Source organism: Leptidea sinapis, chromosome 15 (genome assembly GCF_905404315.1).
Source record: "Leptidea sinapis chromosome 15, ilLepSina1.1, whole genome shotgun sequence".
Classification (NCBI taxonomy): domain Eukaryota; kingdom Metazoa; phylum Arthropoda; class Insecta; order Lepidoptera; family Pieridae; genus Leptidea; species Leptidea sinapis.
In genome coordinates this window covers 12,489,795-12,509,496 of record NC_066279.1, presented here as the reverse complement: position 1 = coordinate 12,509,496, position 19,702 = coordinate 12,489,795, and the positions used below count along the sequence as shown (strand labels likewise).

The window sequence follows — 19,702 nt, the reverse complement described above, 5'->3', positions numbered from 1 at the left end:
ATGGGTACCACAACGGCGCCTATTTCTGCTGTGAAGCAGTAATGTGATATTGTGTTTCGGTCTGAAGGGCGCTTTATATTTAAACAGTTAATTGATATTATTTTCTTAAGTATGAACATGATTTATATCACATTACAGTTTAAAGAGATTTATATAATGGATATTATGTAATGTAAGTTATTTGATATGTATGTATGTTATATATATAACAGCCATTATAAAATATACAATGACATAAAAGAGTGGCCCCTGAGTCTCCTGTATGCTCTTCTCACGAGCTCTACTTTTTCATTCAGTAATTTAAAAGAACTACTTATAGTGATATATCATTTAAATACATGCAGATTTCACAAAAGATTATACAAAAAAAAAATAGAATACAATCTTTTCTTTCAGTTGTGTTTCGACCGCGCTTTGAATACAACGTCACATATCATGACATTTTTAATCATTTTGCTAATTAATTACTTTTCAATTGCTGAAACAAAATGATATTGCCTCGTGTAGGCGTCCGGTCTTCTTATGAGCGTATACAATAGACTTTGAACATTACTGCGACGAGATACGGTGTTAATTTGAATTAATGTTATATTTATATGTAAATCTGTTGTATAAGAACATCAGATCTATAGTCACCTTAATATAGCCTTCAATTCTGTAAGTAACTACTTTCACAAGAGGAAGCTTAAAATCAATGAAACAAAGATCGAGGCAATACTTTTCTCACACAAAACATCCCGTAAACTCAATCATTAAAACCACATATTAATAACTACCCGGTCAAATATCAGTCACTGGCTAAATATCTAGGACTTATCCTCGACCGGAAACTTTCCTTCACGTCACATTTTTTTATAGAAATTCAACTCTTACAACTAAAAACAAAAAATCAACCAACAGTCTTACATACGCCCGGTTATGACATACCAAGTCCGGTATGGATTAACACAAATCAAAATAACTATGGCAAACTACAAACAGTACAAAATAGAGCCCTTAAAACCTTTTACCGGACTCACACGCGATCAAATCTTAAATGACTACACATAAGGAAAACCTTCCCAACATCAGAGCAACACATACAAGAGGTTTCTGAGAGTTTCTTCAGAGGGCAACGTCGACTGAAGGGCGGAATAAACCCTACCCTCCGATCGACTTGCAGTCGTTAGTCACTCACAGAGTACTGCCTCAGCCTCACACGTTTTTTACTGTTTGTAACGACAAACAAGTACTACCATATCACAACTGGTTAGAGCTTACAGAACACTAGCGGACACGCACGCACACAGAGTTCTCGCTAGGCCCAAATAAATTTAAAATCAATATTGTCAATTATTTTAGTTTTAAATATTAAATATTCGGTGAAAAATGGCCTCCTATTTCCTCTCCCTTCGTTCCTTATCCATGAATAGTTAGCAGACAACGACGATTCTGTCAATAAAGGATCTTCTTCAATTGCCAAGTGCCATCTGAAATCCGCATGAAAAAAGGGTTCTGCAGATGCTCAAAGTAACTCTGCAATGAACATTGCACGTACCTTTGCAAAGACTGTTTGGATTAAGCATATCCTGTAGACTTAGAAATATATACAGTATGAAGTTAAAATACTGTTCTACTTCTACATTGTGTTTTTAATATACAACTTTATATTACTGTATAACTTGACTGAAATTTACATCACTATTACAACTACATTCAATAAAATCAAGTAAAAAAAATAAAATTACTTTTAGTAAATATTTATTACAAACTTATTATTATTAAATATGCACAACTTAAACTATCAAAACAGTAATAGCTAATATATACGTTTCTGTTCTTAAATGTATATCCGAAATGTGAAATTACACGTAAATTGGTATATTTTGTATCGACGTCGCAAAATATTACAACACAGGTATAGGCAACCAAATTGAGTGTATCCATAAAATAGGAAAAATGGCTGGTGCCAAATAGCCCGATTTCGATAAGTAGTATAGTCATTAAATTCCTGTATCCCCTAGCTGGGGCAGAGGGCATCCACAGTGCATCTCCATCTGAATCGGTCCTGATCATTTGATTTCACTCCACCTTCTTTCTCTCTTCAGGTCTTTCCGATGTCCTTCGCTTCGTCAATGACAGTCCGCCGCCAGGTTTGCTTTAAACGGCCACGTTTGCGTTTTCCTTGAGGGTTCCAATCTAGGGCTTGCCTTACATCCATCCGGAGTGGGTGGCCTATCCAGCTCCATTTGCGGCGTTTTATTTATTGGTCGATTGGGACTTCATGACAGCGCTGCTAAAGATGATCGTTGGAAATTTTGTCGGGCCATTGAATACCGAGGATATTTCGAAGGCATCGGTTGACGATAACCTGAAGTTGATGAGAGATGGGCTAGGTGACCTTCCACGTCTCACACCCATACATTAATACGGTCTTCACGTTGGACCGGAATATTTTGAGCTTGACTCTCCGTGTCAGTTTCCGTGATTGTCATACGGATCGGAGTCGTGCGAAGGTTGCTTGTGCTTTGGCGATCCGTGAAGTGATATCCTATTCGGTCCCTCCAGTCTTTGACACGCAGCTCCCGAGATAAGAAAATTAATGAAATTAAAAACATAATATAGTTTTGTATTTTTTTTTTCTGTATTATAGAGTATGATATAGGAACAAGTTAAAAAAGTCAATTAAAATATTACTTTTTCTAATATCTTTTGTAAACTAAAGATTCTAAAGACGTAGTTTAATAAATATGTTGATTTATCGTCAAATCCACTGCTGTTTCGCGGAAACACACACTATGGTTACTCTATGGTTAATTACCTATATTATAAATACAATACAATATTCATGACGTTTATAATATGTCGCATTGCTCAGTAGTACAAATAGAGCTCATTACGTGGGAAATGTCATTTCAGGGTCGGATTGAAAACAATGGGGCCCTGAAAATCCGAATGTAATACTAATTATGGATTCATAAATTATTGAAGTGATAACTTATTATGAATGAATAAGCCACTTCATAACGTAACGTGTTACGCCGTCAGTCTGTCTGGCTTCCCTTTCGCTCACGCATACGGCAGCGGTAGGCAGGCTCCTTCTCTCTCACTCTAACCAATTGTTAACTTTATATAATTAAATAATTATACTAGTAATGTACATACAAACAATTTAAAAATTGTAAATATGAATAAAATTAATTTTATAAATAATAAAATATTTTTCTATAAAAAATAACCTTTCCTTACATTATCATTTTAATACATATAAAATTTAAGAAATAACTTAAGCTTTATTCAAGTTAAACAATTTCAATATTAAATAGTTCAATATAGATTAGTTTGAGTTATCACTTATGTTGGGTGTCCCGAGACGGACAAGTTTTTTTTTAAAGTAACTAGGGGCTTACATGATAGAAATAGCCACCAAAAGGTTTGGTTACGCTTATGTGTTTTTTTTACGAAAAGGACGACAAACGACCGAACAGGTCACCTGGTGTTAAGTGATCACCGCCGCCCACATTCAATTGCAACAAAATAGGAATTACGGCAGCGTTAACGGCGATTAAGGTGCGCGCTTTTTTGAAGGTACCCATGTCGTATCGTCCCGGAAACACCGCACAAGGAAGTTCATTCCACAGCTTTGTAGTACGTGGAACAAAAATGATGTTATGTGTGTGAAAAAAAGTGATTTCTCTGGTATTCCAAGAAAGTACATAATATGGAGGTGATCACTTAACATCTGGTGATTAGAACGTCCATCTTTCTTTCTATTTCACAATATAATAAATGAAAAACTTTAACATGACATGAGTTTCAGTTAAGAAGGGCAACGACAATGAAAGCTACAGATAATGTAACCAATAACAATACAATCCAATAGATAGCCCTTCTAATAAAATATAGCATTTAATAAAAATAAGTTTTGTTAAATATTTATTATGAGATGCTTAAAAATCCCCGGGGCCTCAATTAGAGGCACCAATTTCGAAACAGTTGCGCAGGCTATTTGCCGTACGTATAAATTGTGATTCATTTCATCCCACACATATCCTTAGGCTACCAAATACAGGCACGCGCTTGAATAAGTCAGTAACAACATTATGCATATCAACATAAAGGTCAATTTCATTTGACATTAATAGTAATAATAAATTGTAGCAATTATGCGTTTTATAGCGATGCAAATACGATTCATTTTCAAATAATGTTAATGTACCCAAAAGTTCAACAGCCCACTTGACACCTACATAATTTTATCAAGAAGGTTGTGTGTAAAAAGTTTCTATGACAAAGTAATTTAAATAGGTTTTATAGTCGCGATATGAAAAGGTTCGTCTACAAAATTCAGAGTTCGTGGCCATTATTTCGTTGCTCGTCCGTCAAACTCAAATAATCTTAATTTAAATACGCTAAAAACTAAGCAACTTTCAAGGGTCTTTGTATTTTTCACTTAGGTTAACTTAGGTTAAGATTGACCCCAGGCGTAGTTGCAAAGTGCGGCAACTAATACTACGCCCAATCGGGCGTACTCGAGCCAGTCTCGAACAATGTATGACGTTGTGTGCTACATCTTCTGTTAAACTTTGCTAATAATTGAAACTTAAATGCCGGGTTGCGTAGTAAAACTTTTGTAACAGTAATACCACAAGAAATAAGAAAGACACTGGGATCACATATTATCATTAGTAAGTATTTTGAATTTTATTAATTTCAATGTAAAATAACACGTAGCGTATGTTACAAAATTTTAAAGATGCCGTAATGTGTCCAAGACACTCTACGGCACATAATAGTTGGCGTAATAAAACGGTAGTGCGGTATCTAGTTGGAGCGCAGCAAAAACCAATCCTGAATCTAAGATTTTGCATTTATTGTACTGAGTCTACCTATATCCAGTAAAAGGGTTCTACGCTTTCAGAAAAACAGTTTTAATTCAAAAAGTATTTAACACTAATAGTGGTGAATGTAAAAATTTTGCCTGTAAAGTGGAAAATCCACAGAAATAATTTTAGTGGTTGTATGTAATTTACGAACGTATTCAAGAATAAAAGCGTTTCAAATATCAAGTATTTCATGAAAACAAACAAAAAATGTGTGCTGAAGAGACAACAATGATTTTGTATGTGATGAGAAAAAAAAATAATTCTTTTGTTAGATTGTATCGTATGAGACGGCTATTTGGATTAATCACACTAATTTAATCATTACTATAACTTTAAATTATATTGTGAATGTTATAAGTTTATGAATATAGAACAAAAAAAAGAATAAAGCCGTTTTCTTTAAGGCAGTGTCTTGTCGCCTTGGCAACACCGCGCAATGTTTCATACGTGGAAGAACTTACGAATAGTGACAATAATTAGTAGTGTGTATTATTATGTGCAATAGTAATACACACTACTATATAGTATTAGGTGCAATTTTGTCAAGCATATATCTGGTCCAATAGATCTTTGATACACGTCCTGTGACAAATACTGTAGAAGTCACACAATGAACGCCTCTACGAAACATCAGCGAATGCAGGATACCGAAAGGTTCGAGCATTAAAAGAAATTACAACAAAACTGACCCGGTAAACGTTGTTTTGCCATATAAATTATTTTTAGAGTTAGACCGTTTCTTGGACATTGCATCATAACTTTATTTTTCTAAAATAAAAGAATTTTTCCAAAATAAACGTAGCCTAAGTTACTCCTTATTACATCAGCTACCTGCCAATAAAAGTCACTTGCAAAATTGCAGCCATTTCGGATATTAGCCGGTACAAACAGACAGACAGACAAAAATTGTAAGAAATGTTATTTTCTCTACAATTTTATTTATATGTATAGATGTACAGATTAAACGCGTTCCGAATTTGATTTTTTTTTAAATAAATTTGAAGTCTTGAAGAGAAATCTGACGATTCAACTATTTTCATATCCAAACGCCATTCAGTAAATGGCACTTCATGGTACGAATTTTAGTGATTCAGTTTAGGTACCTAAACTGAACTGCATCGGAATCGCATCGCTTATTAAAAGTTGATGGTAGGCCCTCTGTTCTGAACACTTCCCGAGGTATATCTATCTCGGTAGAAGGTGTACAACTAAACATACTACAAGACGGCAACACAATATAATTAAATATAATGATAAATCACAATATCATGTTTTATTCCACACCAGGCGTTCATGCGGCATTGACCCAAAACGAACCGTTATACAGACAAAAAATGTATCGATATAACATGACTTCATTTGATCAAACGGTTGACAGGAACTGACAACATTTAAATTAAAACCGGTCGAGTGTATAATATAAGAAATTACTTTATGTACTTCTGAATTAGTAAACATTTTTTACGCACGTTTGCCGTAGAAACTCTTTAAGAAAAAAGTGATCTACGCGCTTGTGTGAAACGTGCAGTCATTGATAGGTTGACAGATGACGGATATAATCTTGTTTATAACGGAGATAGCCGAAATCCACTACGTTTTATGCAACTGTTCGCTTTCAAACTTAGCCGGATTATACTTCGTGGCGAATCCTCATACTGTTATTACTACTATTTCAAACTTATGTCAAACTAGCTGACCCGGCAAACGTTGTTTTACCATATAAAGTATAATTCACGCGATAGTTTTATAAATAATAAATAGCCTATGTGTTATTCTGATGTGTAAGCTATATTATTGTAAAGTTTCATCAAAATCCAATCAGTAGTTTTTGCGTTAAAGAACTTCAAACATACATCCAGACATACAAACTTTCACATTTATAATATTATTAATAGGATAGGTTTCATACAAAACTAAATTTCAATTATTACTTAGGCAGTCCCGCCGTATTTAAATCCTCTTTGGGTGAATGAGTGACGGGAGAGAAAAATATCAAAAAAGCAAATCAGAGAGACATACACAATGATGATATTGGTTTTATTTGAACATTCCGAGCTCATCTGGAGATATCTGTTATCTACTTTCATTAGCCAGACTCTAATGCTATATCCAATTTAATAGCGAAGTATACAATATATTAAACCTCTTTTGTTAATTAGTGTACTTAGAACGTTAAATTTGTAATTATGAAAATTACCCAACCTATAGCCATATCGGGTGTTCTAGTAAATATGTCAGACTAGCATAATATGATGGTTTGGTTTTTGGCAAGATTACGCTGTCAGTAAATCTTGCCAAAAACCAAAGCATCTGTCTTCAATAAATACCATCTCCGGTTGCTTCGCCATTTGCTGAAATGGCGCTAAACTTCACAATGACAACTATGACAAATACTATCTCGACTTCTGTCAACAACAGTTGCCTTGAAAACGTGTTCTGAAAAGGTCACGAAATAATAATAAAATTGTATCTTTTAGAGAAAAACTTATGTCAAAACACAATAATAATTACACGCAATTTAATCCTTTAAAATGTGTTTTATTTAAATAAATGTGTAACACACACGACCTCTATACTGGCTCTATAAGTAATATTATACTTATCAAACCCCTGTAACTTGGTGCAACAAAAGTAAATTTACTATGGTCCGTCCTGCAGGTAAATGTAAAAAGATTTAAAAGCGGGATATAAGTGAACTTCAAGATAAATTATTCCGGAATGCTAGTATTATTTATCCAGGCGTTTAGATTACTATGAAGTAAGAATGGCAACCGGTGACTTAAGTTGACAGGAGTAGAAACAGTAATTGACCATGACATTGAGTTGTTGATAGCTTAGCGTCATTTATAATCTATGCTGTATTTTTTTTTGTAGAGCTTCAGGTTTTGACCTAAGTGACTAATAGAGTCCTTATTTATAAGTAATTTTATTTATGATTTTAAAATGTTGATTATAGATAATGTTATAGATAGTGAATATTGCTATATGTAGATGAACATTATCTTTTGTTATTTATTAGAGTTCTCGTGACAGGCATCGTCATGCTCGCTTAATGCTACTGCTTATGGCGGCGACGTGGGTTCCCTTCCCTAAAATATGGTCGAGGGAGGCGATGGCTGGTCCACGTGTCATGCTCGTGAAGGCGCTACTAGTGGTGGCTAGATGATCCTCTCGCCGGAACATCTGGTCCATGTTTTTATTTTTTTTTATATAATATTATATTTTTATTATATAATATTTTTATTATATAATAGCTAATTATGTCTTTATTTTATTAACGGTATGTGTGGATTGATGCATCTACTGTATTGTACTTTAAGTATGTACTCAATAATTATAACTATGTTTTTGTGCTAACTATGTGCATTTAGTAATTGACGTTTGAGTATTTTTAACGCATCACTTTGTATATATTGTAATTGAAATGATTTATAAATTTAATTGAAACTAAGAACCTGTAATACCATTTCTGTTTTGAAAAGAGCAACCTCAGAGTTTCTTGCTCGTTCTTCTCTAACTAAATCTGCCTTCCGAACGAGTTGTATGAAAAAATACATATTTCAAGTGTAATACAATTTACCTACGAAATTAAATATTTTTGATTCGATTTCATTTGATTGGATAGTTTAGCACCGTCTTCTGCATCTACTTTCTGTTCTTCTTCATCTTGTTTGCCTGAATCACCTTTGGCTAGTTCGTCTGCAGCATCACTGCACATAGAGTTGCCGTGTCCTTTGAACCATTGTAGAGTTTCCAAGACTGGTGGCTAACTAATATAAGGAATAACAAACATTTTAAAGTACCGATTAAGCAAAAATGTGTTGCACCATTTGACAATTTTTAGATGACGTCATAACTTTAACTGTTAACCGTAACCGCCCAATCTTCGCCGGTTAAAGCTATTTTTAATGTTAAATTGTTAAATAGCGACCTGTCAAAAGTTTCAAATTAAAAATTAAATATTGACAACAAATCCCGCAGTTTATGTTAAAGTTAGCGTTACTGTTAACTTTAAATTTGACATAAACCTTAAGTATACTGGCGAATATGATGCAACACATCCTAAAAATAACGTTGTAGTAATACTTCGAAATATAGACAGATACAGTTGTGGGCATCCGCTAGTTCATAATAAGTCTGTGTTAGCGGTTAACCGTAAGTAAATATTGAATATCACATCATTGTTGCTCCACACAAGGCGAGGAAACGGCAATGACCCAAAACGAGTCGACAGGCAAAAAATATATTATATTTGTAACTTGTATTCGCCCACTGAAGATGAGAACTGTTAACGTTTTTGAGCTCAGCTTATTAATTTTTCCATACAAGCGTTCTCGACTAACGGCTTAATTAAAATGACCGCAAACAGAAGCCATCTTTACAAACGCGGCGACAATAAACGGAAAAATTGAAACGGCCAAGAATTTTTCCGTCTCATTCAGTTTCCATAATTTCTTTACGATCCGAGTAGGGTGGGGTTATAGTAGCGGCGTCTTCTACTCGGATCCGAGCAATCATCCCGTTCATTTTGTAGTAGTCAGTAAACCGCTGGCCTTTGAGGCGAGTCAACCATATCATTCACAAAACAATCATCCATATTTTCCAACATTCATATATATCGAAAATTATAATCAAAATTCACCTTAAAAAGTCTTATTCCCTATTATTTTTTATTTATTTTGTTGGCAGTGAATGTGTTAATTTTTGGAGAAGGAAATAGACGAGACGAATTCTCGAGTTTTGAGATTTTTACTCATTGTTTTGATCGGCAGTTATGATTATCATACTGATTTTTTACTCGCGCACATTAGCGCCACAAAACTATTTATTTATAATTATTTACCTTCCCAAATGGGCAGTGCACCAGGCACATTGCATTTTTCAGATACACCAAAACCGGGTGTGCCGTACGGCACCCTATGCCCTCACCAAATTCTGACCCTTATATTGTTTATAGCATGGTTTTTTTTCCATGGTCTTATAGCTTGTTTCAATAGCTTTCTGATACATTCACTCAAATCATCATAAATATAAGTAATTATCTATGTATCTATCATGTTTTTCTATTATTAATATTCATTTTTCATACTTATACATATAATCCATTATGCAACCAACGCAGGCACTTTTAAATACTTTTTTGTAAATTTCTCTGATCGTGTGTTATTCATTGTTAATTTTTTTCTTTATTATTGTAAACACTGCTGTTCCTTCCATTAGGTAAACTGTGGTAGACTATTATTGGCTATGTTTTTGTATTTAATGATAAGTGATTATTTTGTATTAAGCTGTTGTCAACCCCAAAGAAATAAAATAATAATAAATAAAATAATCTATTGCTACACGTAAATAATACGCATTGACAGAACGCTGCGCGAGCGCCAAAATGGCGCCGATCTGAGGCATACCGCGCTATCAGAGTTTCCCGGAACGGAAAGTTTAAATCTGAGATACGTCACTTAGGTCTATAGAGTGTACTTAGACTTTGCTCCGACTTTACTAACGTAAAACTTTGCCGATTGTGTTAAAACGCAAACTTGACTTTTGCATCGTTTTGTCTTATCTTAGGCTCAGCATAATTGCAGCTGTCAAATGACTATTAAAAAATAAATCAAATATTATGCTAAGCCAATACTCACCTTAGTTTTACGTAAGTAAAGTCTGAGCAAAGTCTAAGTAAGTTCTATAGATCTGAGCCTAAATGTCATCAACAGACGATTGTGGTTTTAAAAGTTGGATATCGTTACATGACATTTGTATGTTGGTCAACGGTGGACATCATTGTCTTATTAATAACAGGCTTAATACACTTCACTGAATTTAGAAAAGTATAATCACATTCAACAAGCTAGCCCCTAAATTCAGAAGCAAGTCTGGTTTCTGACTGACTAAATCATTTAGAAGCCTTATTAGAAACGCATTTAGGAAGGTGTAATCGCATTTAGTTAGTACTGATTTCAGTCGCACGTGGGTCGCATAAAAAAGTAGGGGTTGGGATATTAAAGAACTGAATTTTAAATATTGATTTGATCAATCTTTCTTTTACACTAATACTGTCTCGTATGATAGTATCTTACTTTTTAATAAACGGTGTCACAAGATTTAATAATATGTCAAACGATCTCAAATCCATTCATATATAATTTCTAAAGACTACTGGTTCAAAAACACCCATAATATTCATGTTTGCTAACTTTCCGCGCACTAATAAATAATTCTTTCACCCATGTTCTTCCTTTTCTTTTTTGGTGCCTGGACAATACTGGAGCCATCCTCGTACTCATACGACACGTCCGAATTCGTCGCGCTGTAAGTGGTCACTGATTCTTCTAATGTGTTTCTAAATTTGCTTCTGAATTTAGATGACTAAATTCAGTCAAACGCTATGTAAAGTTACTTCAAGTTTGAAATTACGTCTCCCTGTCACGTAATTCTTTAGCGACAAAGGTAAATTCTTGGTAAGATAAAGAGCAAAAGTTTTAAATTTGGAATAACTTCACTTCGCGGTTATTGATAGCACAGTACATACATAATGTTTCCCTTTTCCCGAAAACCTCGATATTATAATGAGTTCGGAATACTTACCCTTAGCAAATGTAATATGGACGAGACTTAAGCAGAAAATAAGTTGTACAACCGCCATCTTGAAACTCCACATCATTACCTGAAAAGATATAAATGAGGATTTAGAAGTGAAAGTAGTTTCATACGTACACTCACGACTGACTCCTCCGTGATAGGATGATAAAATTCCATTTGCTATTTGCATGATTTTTCGTATAAGCTGGATAGAGGATACATAAAACTCGCAATATCTAATATATAAAATTCTCGTGTCACGGTGTGCAGGACCGAACTCCTCCGAAACGGCTTGACCGATTCTCATGAAATTTTGGGTGCATATTGGGTAGGTCTGAGAATCGGACAACATCTATTTTTCATCCCCCTAAATGTTAAGGGTGGTCCACACGATTTTTTTTTATTTGATTATGAGTCAACATTAAAAAATACATACAACTTCAAATTTTCACCCATCTACGATCAACAGTTACTTTTGTAGTATAGTAGTAGTATTATATAATACATTTAAAAAAAGTGTGTGTGTTCTTATGAATGCACGCATGAAGTTATACGTCTGTAGCGTAACAAAGCAAAAATCCTTAAAATTATTTATATCTCCTGCTATTCTACGTTTGTAGAAAGGACAATATTGTAAAAATCTTGCAACGATGGCTTTGACAATTAATTATTAAATAACAAATACGGCTGTACGGGCTTGAACCCTTTGCCTATCCTAATAATGGACGACGAAACCATTAAAAAAAAATTACGAATGTCGCAAAAGTCAGAACATTTTAGGAACCAACTTCACCCTGTTACTTTTCTGTTACAGTAATGCGCGTGCATCTTAAAACTTCACTCTCATAATTTTTTCATAACGCGCCTAAAGAGGTATAACTTCAAAAATAATCCCGCTAAGTTTCTTGCGCCCGTTCTTCTCAGGTCTGAGGTATTCATTTTCGAATTAATAGTAGTTTTTGACTTTCAATAAGTGATTGCATATCCTATTTCGATTTAAAAATATTTAAATTTGAATGCGACCCAGAGGGAAGATCATCTCTAACGGAGACACCAGTGGGAGGCTCCTTTGCACAGGATGCCGGCTAGATTATGGGTACCACAACGGCGCCTATTTCTGCCGTGAAGCAGTAATGTGTAAGCATTACTGTGTTTCAGTCGGAAGGGCGCCGTAGCTAGTGAAATTATTGGGCAAATGAAACTTGACATCTTATGTCTCAAGGTGACGAGCGCAGTTTTAGTGCCACTCAAATTTTTTGGGTTTTTCAATAATCTTGAGTTGCATTGTAATTTTGTAATGTGCAGCTTAACGTCCTGCTCCTCTCGTCCCTTATTTTCATTCATAAAAAAAGACAAAGCAAGATAGGTAAGTCTGTCTACGTTATCTATTATTAATGCAACCTATTTTTATTGACAAGTTAAATATTCAACCACACTTGGCATAAACTCCTTAGTATTTTGAATATTGAAGCATTAGCTAACGCACACTTTAACAAATATAATGGTCACTATTGACGTACCTACACTTAAGAACTAGACTCACAATCACGCTCAATTGTCTGAAATAAAACTCTGCCTACGCGTCTATTTTGCAGGGTTTTGACCGCGCTTTGAATACCACGCCACGCAATGACAAAGTGTTCTTATCGGGATGGAGGGTCGTATCGGTAAGTGCCCCTTTAAATAACAAAATTATATAATTAACTTGACGTTTTGGATGATTTTGCTAAATAATTACATCTCAATTGCTAAAACAAATTACATTGCCACGGAAAAATAAATAATATAATAATAATAATAATAAAAAAGACGTCCGTCTCTTTCGCACATTTTGCACCACCTTCAATGAGCTTCTTATGTGCGTATACAACTTTAAACATTACTGCCACTAAATAAGGATTCAATTTGAATGATTGATTTTAATGTCATATGTCTATCTGTTAATGTTAAAAGTTAATATGTATATACAACGCCATTCGGACATTTTTGACGAATTTGTTTTTAGTACGACAATGTTGATCACGTGTTATCGGGCTGTCAGTTCATCTACACGCTATATTCTACGTCTATGGTCACGGGCGAGAAAAAAAGGAAGGATTCCGCGCCGTGATATTAGCAAGTGAAGCACCGTTATGCTAGTGTGTGTGCGGTTACGGGGGATACTAGTTACACAATTTTTACTGCCTTAAATAATCATATATGGCCACAAATACTTATATAGTATCGTTTTTACACTTTTTCACAACGCATGACGGCATTTTTAAAATATTTTATTGAGACGCAAACTGATCTGTCACAGAAGACGACAATTCTCATAATGGCCGCCTATCGGGCTGTACTAGTGTAGTATTTACACGTTAATCGGCTTGTTTTGTGAGGTGACAAGGACTGCTTATTTTTTTACTAGTCCGTGGTATAATCAATCTCCAAGATAAAGATTTAATTAAAATTATAGCTTATACAGAATAAATGATATATGCTACTGGCAAATAAAAACATAGTATGCCTCAGTTGTTACTCAACGAAGCGAAGAGAGTTCGACTCCTGGCTGTTGTAAATTAATTACCCGTTCTTTTGTAATCTATTATTAAATGTACGGTTAAATGTTCTTTGTATGGGATTTTATTTTGTACTTGTACTTGGTAGTTCTAATTCAAATATATTTTATAACCTAGGAACTGGTAAACCTAAAAGGAACCGTGTTGCTTAGTTCACAAAAACTGTCACCTTTTTGCTTAAGGAAGTGATTTTAATAATAATTTAATATAATAATAAAACTTTATTTCAAGTATCATGACTCATATTGATTGAAATTAATTTTGATTCACTTTAGTGAATTTTAAATCTGATAAAATTTTCACAATAAAAACAATCGACTTCGAAAAAAAACTATTCCAAAACAATAGATATAATATTCTCTCTAAAAAGTATGCAAATAACTGCGTATTCTTATACAATCTAATTAATCATTGTTTTGGAATAGTTTTTTTGAAGTTGGTTGCTTTTTGAGTTTCAGTCGGTTTGTTAATTGCATTTTGTACTCAGGATTTTTAGTCGGACCTGTTCTATTGGCTCTGACTTTTCTCCCGCCGGCCTTTCTCTAAATATTGATTTTGAGAATGACCTGTGCTAATGTCACCTAAGATCGACAATCGATTGATACAATTCTAACAGTAATAGCCGCTTGTACTAATATGCTAAAGTAACCGGTTAGATAGTGTCAAAGCAATTTGAATCTTATTACATTTTAGATGAGGAGCTCAACGTTTAGTGTCATTTAGTGACGCTGAGCATAAGCTGATTAATCACAGGATTAAATAGGCTTCACACACATGTCTTATTAAAGCGACATTAGGCTCGGCTTATATTATAAAAACGAAAATACTCAAGACGATTATAACTTGATGTTAAAACTCAGGAAGCGAGCCGTACATCACATTAGATAAGAGTAATAAACAGGACACTTACTTGGCACTAAATAAAAAACTATAGCAAAAGGCTCAATAAATACCAGAGATTATAACGCAGCAAATAATGATTAAGCTTAACCAAAAATATAAGTTACGGGGAACAAATAAAGTTATTTTTTGAATGAAAATAAGGAAAGAGACGAGCAGGACCTTGAGTTGGTGGTAATTGATATGCCCTGCCCATTGCAACGCCGCCCAGGATTCTTGAAAAACCCAAACATCTAAGCGGCACTACTATTGCGCTTGTCACCTTGAGATATAAGATCTTAAGTCTCATTTTCCCAGTAATGTCACTAGCTACGGCACCCTTCTGACCGTAACACAATAATGCTTACACATTACTGCATCACGGCAGAAATAGGCGCCCTTGTGGTACCCATAATCTAGCCGGCATCCTTTGCAAGGGAGCCTCCAACTGGCGAGTAATACAAGTAATCAAATATAGCTGCTCTGTTGTAAGATAACTGAAATGCGTCCTAGTTGTTTCAATAAGTATTGTAATATTCATGTATTAGGAAAATCACTTTCTGAGCAACGAAGAAAACTTTTCATACCGCACCTGTAATCAATTTTTAATTCTTAAATATTGAACGAATGTGATTGCACGTATGGTTCGGACCCGGAATATATTCCTGTTTCTTCTTTTTAGAACTAAATCTACTATTACTAGAAGAGCAGCCACGTCTTCTTCATCGGAACTCAGTTTTGAAATGAAACAAAAACAAATGAAGTGGACGAACGGTTTTGCTAACTTGTTTAACATGTTTTGTGAAAACATTGGCGCAGCGGACCCGGCTTCAGTTAGATCAGTCGACATTGTCTAAAAAAAATTGAATACCGAAGTTATATTCATAATCAACATATAGACTAAGTAAAAACCAAGCACATCTCTCAATAACGTCTCCGTCACGAATAATCCCTTGTAAGTCAGGATTCGACATAATATATAAAATAAAATATAACCCTTAAACTACGAAAAAAATATAGGATAATACATGGGAGTGATTCGGGTGACACAAATTTTGGCACGTTATAATTCAAGACGTATTCCCCAATGTTCCATCAGTGTATTATTTTTAATTAAAATAAATATTGATTCGGTGGTGGAAATGGTTTGGTATAACATGTTATTAAAACTGTAGACATAATCATGCGGTAAATATTGTTACAAGGAAAACACCTTTTATTTTCATATCGTCAAAGTTCTACAACTGCAATATGTGTTTGTTTATACATTCACACCCTACATTAAATTATAAGGAGATATAATCGTATATCTGTTCACTGCTCCCATTAGCGTATAATTTTTTAATTAAAATTAATATTTATTCGTGTTTGTATAACATGATATTGTTACTATCGACACATAATCGTCCGGTGCATGTTAGAAAACAACTATATGAATTTATTTTTACACAAGGGTTGGCGCAAAAATGAGAATTATTGGACTACTTCGACAAATAAAATTCTACTTAATTTCTGTGTTACAGAAGCTATGATACTATGACCGTTTCCAGTCGGATGTAGTTTACACTGACTACAGTAAAACCTTTGACAGCAGACAGCACTGTTTGTTTATTGATACACTTAAAAATATAGGCATCAGGGGCGATTTATTGTGGTGGTTCACATCGTTATGTTCATAAACGAACATCGGTCTGGGTTCTTAATAATAATATATCTAGTTGCGTTCATACCACTGCGTCGTCCCACAAGGTTCCCTTTTAGATCCTTTACTTTTTGTCAACAAACACAGATGCTTACACAATTCTCACTTCTTTACTTTTGCCAACCGCAAAAACATTTTAATATTAAGGAAAATTAAATCTCTATCTAATTTTATATCATTACAGTCAGAGTTGCAATGTCTCAAACACGATTCCGTACAAAATCATTTAGAATTAAATGCGTCATAATGCAACATAGTGACATTCACTTGTAAACGTAATATACTATTGTTTGACTATATGCTCTGTGCTTATAGGTACTAACTTCAACGTTACTCGCTTGTTCGTGATGTTGTTGTTTACCACGTTTCAAAGTTACTTTCTCATACTCAAGTTGACACTATAGCTAATAAAGGTTGTATAGTTTAGTAGCTTGCTTTTACTTTCATCATGTCTTCATAAGATGAAAGTAAAAGAGGACTTGAAATATATTGGAACTTTAAAAATACTCTATTTTTCATATATTGGAAGCATTCTCTTGTTAGTTTTGAAACCTATCCTACTTGAAGTACGTTAACTGCTTGAAAATATTCAAAAAGTTCTTTCCCTTTGTTATCGTTCAAAAGTCACGCATCGTTCTGGTGACTATCACAACATTTGCAATAAATATCATCTCTTGCGTATAAAGAAACGTTGCTGATATTACTCTTCTACTAAGAATGGCCCAAGGGTTAATCTATGGTCCTAAATTTCTCCTTACGCTCCATTTGAATACCCCTGTTAAATTACTACGATAGCGTGATTTATTAAGACTTTCTCAATCTAACCTAAGCTATAAAAGAAATACTTTAATAGACGAGCAACCGATAGCATTAACAGTCTGTTTAATAGCGTTAGTTATCTAGATCTATTCTCTGGACTCTACCAGACGTAAGTCAACAAATTTTCTAAGTTTATTTGTGTTTATAAGTTTATTTTTTTGCTACTCATTGTGGAAACTTTTAATTGGCTCTTTGTAAATATAGTAACTATTATTTAAGTTTTTAAAGCTGTAAGTATTCCTAATAAATAAAATAATATGAGATGACACGTTAATAATTATATAATTATTGTTGTTTTTTATATCGTAATTGTAAAATAATCAAAACATTACCAGGATGAAGTATCAACACGATTTGCCAAGTCAACAGAAACTCTGACAAAGACATACAGTATTGTATTCCTTTTTAATTCTAACAGTTTTTATATTTTGTGAGTTTTGTTCTTGGACGGTACTATTATTTGCTTGTTATCTCCAGGTATATACTTCATCCTAGCCAAGATGCTTTTAAATAATGCCTGTTATAATGGTGATTTGATTTGAGCTATTGGCCTCATTTCCGATGCTCAAAAAATAAGTTTAATAAATTGCCAGATTATATTTTTGTGTTCATCTACATTCTACAGTCACAAAAAAATATAGTTTACATTGTATGACGATGCGTATAAATCTTTGGTTTTGGTTGGTTGTTACTTATATTGTACGGTCAGCATCGTGTACAGACAGGAAATAGCTAAATTGACTCTTTTTGTTGTTACAATTGTAAGTAGTTATAAATACCTTCTTATATCGTACCTTCACACATCACATAGAGTTGCTTAAAATAACATTTAAATTTTTATACGATCAAAACCGCTTATATCGGCTAGAGCTACTAGAACAATAGGCAAACTGTTTATAACGACCTGACCTAATACGACCAAATGCATCATATTATAAGAAACTTATAATTTGCGTGATTAATATTCTGTTGTACTGCTGAAACGTCCAAATAACGACAATTTTTTAACAAATACACATGTTTTTTATTTAATTTTTATTTTTGTAAAGAATTCGCAGGGAAGTAAAAAATTAGTGAGACTATTATTTAAGTGGCCAATCGTTGCTATGAAAATAGATTTTGACTGCATATATTTCATTTAATATTATTAAATTTATATATATTTAAAGGCATATTAAAATTTTTAAAGGCATAACAATGCTTCTATCTAGTAGAATTACTGCGAGAGACTCAGCTGCTACTTTGAATTTTGGGAAATTAAAAATCCTGAACGGCACTGCATTGAGGTAGGCAGGAAGTGTCACTTAATATCACGTAAACAACCTTCTCGTCTCGTCACTTGTTCTCATTAATAAATACTAAGCGATTCACACTTAAGTATCTCTGAGCCGACAGTTTATCCGCTAATGTTAACCAATTAGATTGATATTCTAACTAAATTAGAAAATACAAATGTCAGCAACTCTGTTGCAACGCAATCGGAAATTAAAAAAATAACAGGTAATTCCGATGTTTACAAACTATTACATCACAGCTGTCATAACTGTCAAAATGGCAGTCAAGGCTATTTGGAACTTACAGTGATAATACTTGCACCGGAATTTGACAGCTGAACAAATATGGCGACACTATTTCACTGCGCGTGCGCCGTGCGTCGTGCGCGCTAACGACTGTCGTACTGAATCGAGCCTGCCTTGAATGCTGATGGTTGTAAGGCTGTGTTCTCATTGACTTGTAAACCAGGATGTAGGTAGCCTCACAATTTCAAATGAAAGTAGAAAACCATTTCATTGGGTTGAACCGGACTGAAACAGTAATAGATCTAGGTCGTGGTTATTACGAAAAATTTAATAATAATATGTCATCTAAATTATTGCTTGAAACTGTAGGTTCTGTCTGTAATTTTTACTAATATTAGTGTGCAATTGCGAAAATTGCAGCACAAATTTAAAATTCTTCAGGAATCTTGAGCTGCGAGAGGGAAGAACATGTCTTATGGAGAGAGAGAAAAGGAAAGCGTATATATTGTGACAGTAGCGGACTTTGCCATACTTGATATAAGCTCTTATTTTATATTTTGAATATTGAACAGGCGGACCACTAAAGATGATAAAGCACACATCAAAATTGGTCACGCATTGTTGGACTTTCAGGTCATTTATACGCTAGTATTTTGTAAGTATAAGATAATAACATGAGTGTGAGTTAGCTTCATTGGCATCTTTTAATATCTAATTATGACAGTTGCCTAAATGCAATTGTAAACATAAATTATGTTTACAATTACATTTCAAATGGTG

The 19,702-nt window shown here is 34.0% G+C and overlaps 1 protein-coding gene across 1 annotated transcript in view; it reads right to left on the bottom strand.

The window, feature by feature from the left end:
• LOC126968334 (uncharacterized) overlaps window positions 1-19,084 on the bottom strand; it is a 70,326-nt gene extending 51,242 nt beyond the window's left edge. Inside the window, exons 1-2 of the mRNA XM_050813303.1 lie at window positions 18,982-19,084; window positions 11,451-11,529 (exon numbers count right to left, since the gene is read on the bottom strand). Coding sequence (XP_050669260.1) covers window positions 11,451-11,526 — 76 coding nt within the window. The 5' untranslated portion in view covers window positions 11,527-11,529; window positions 18,982-19,084. The remainder of the gene's footprint in view (window positions 1-11,450; window positions 11,530-18,981) is intronic.
• Window positions 19,085-19,702: the final 618 nt, after the last annotated feature.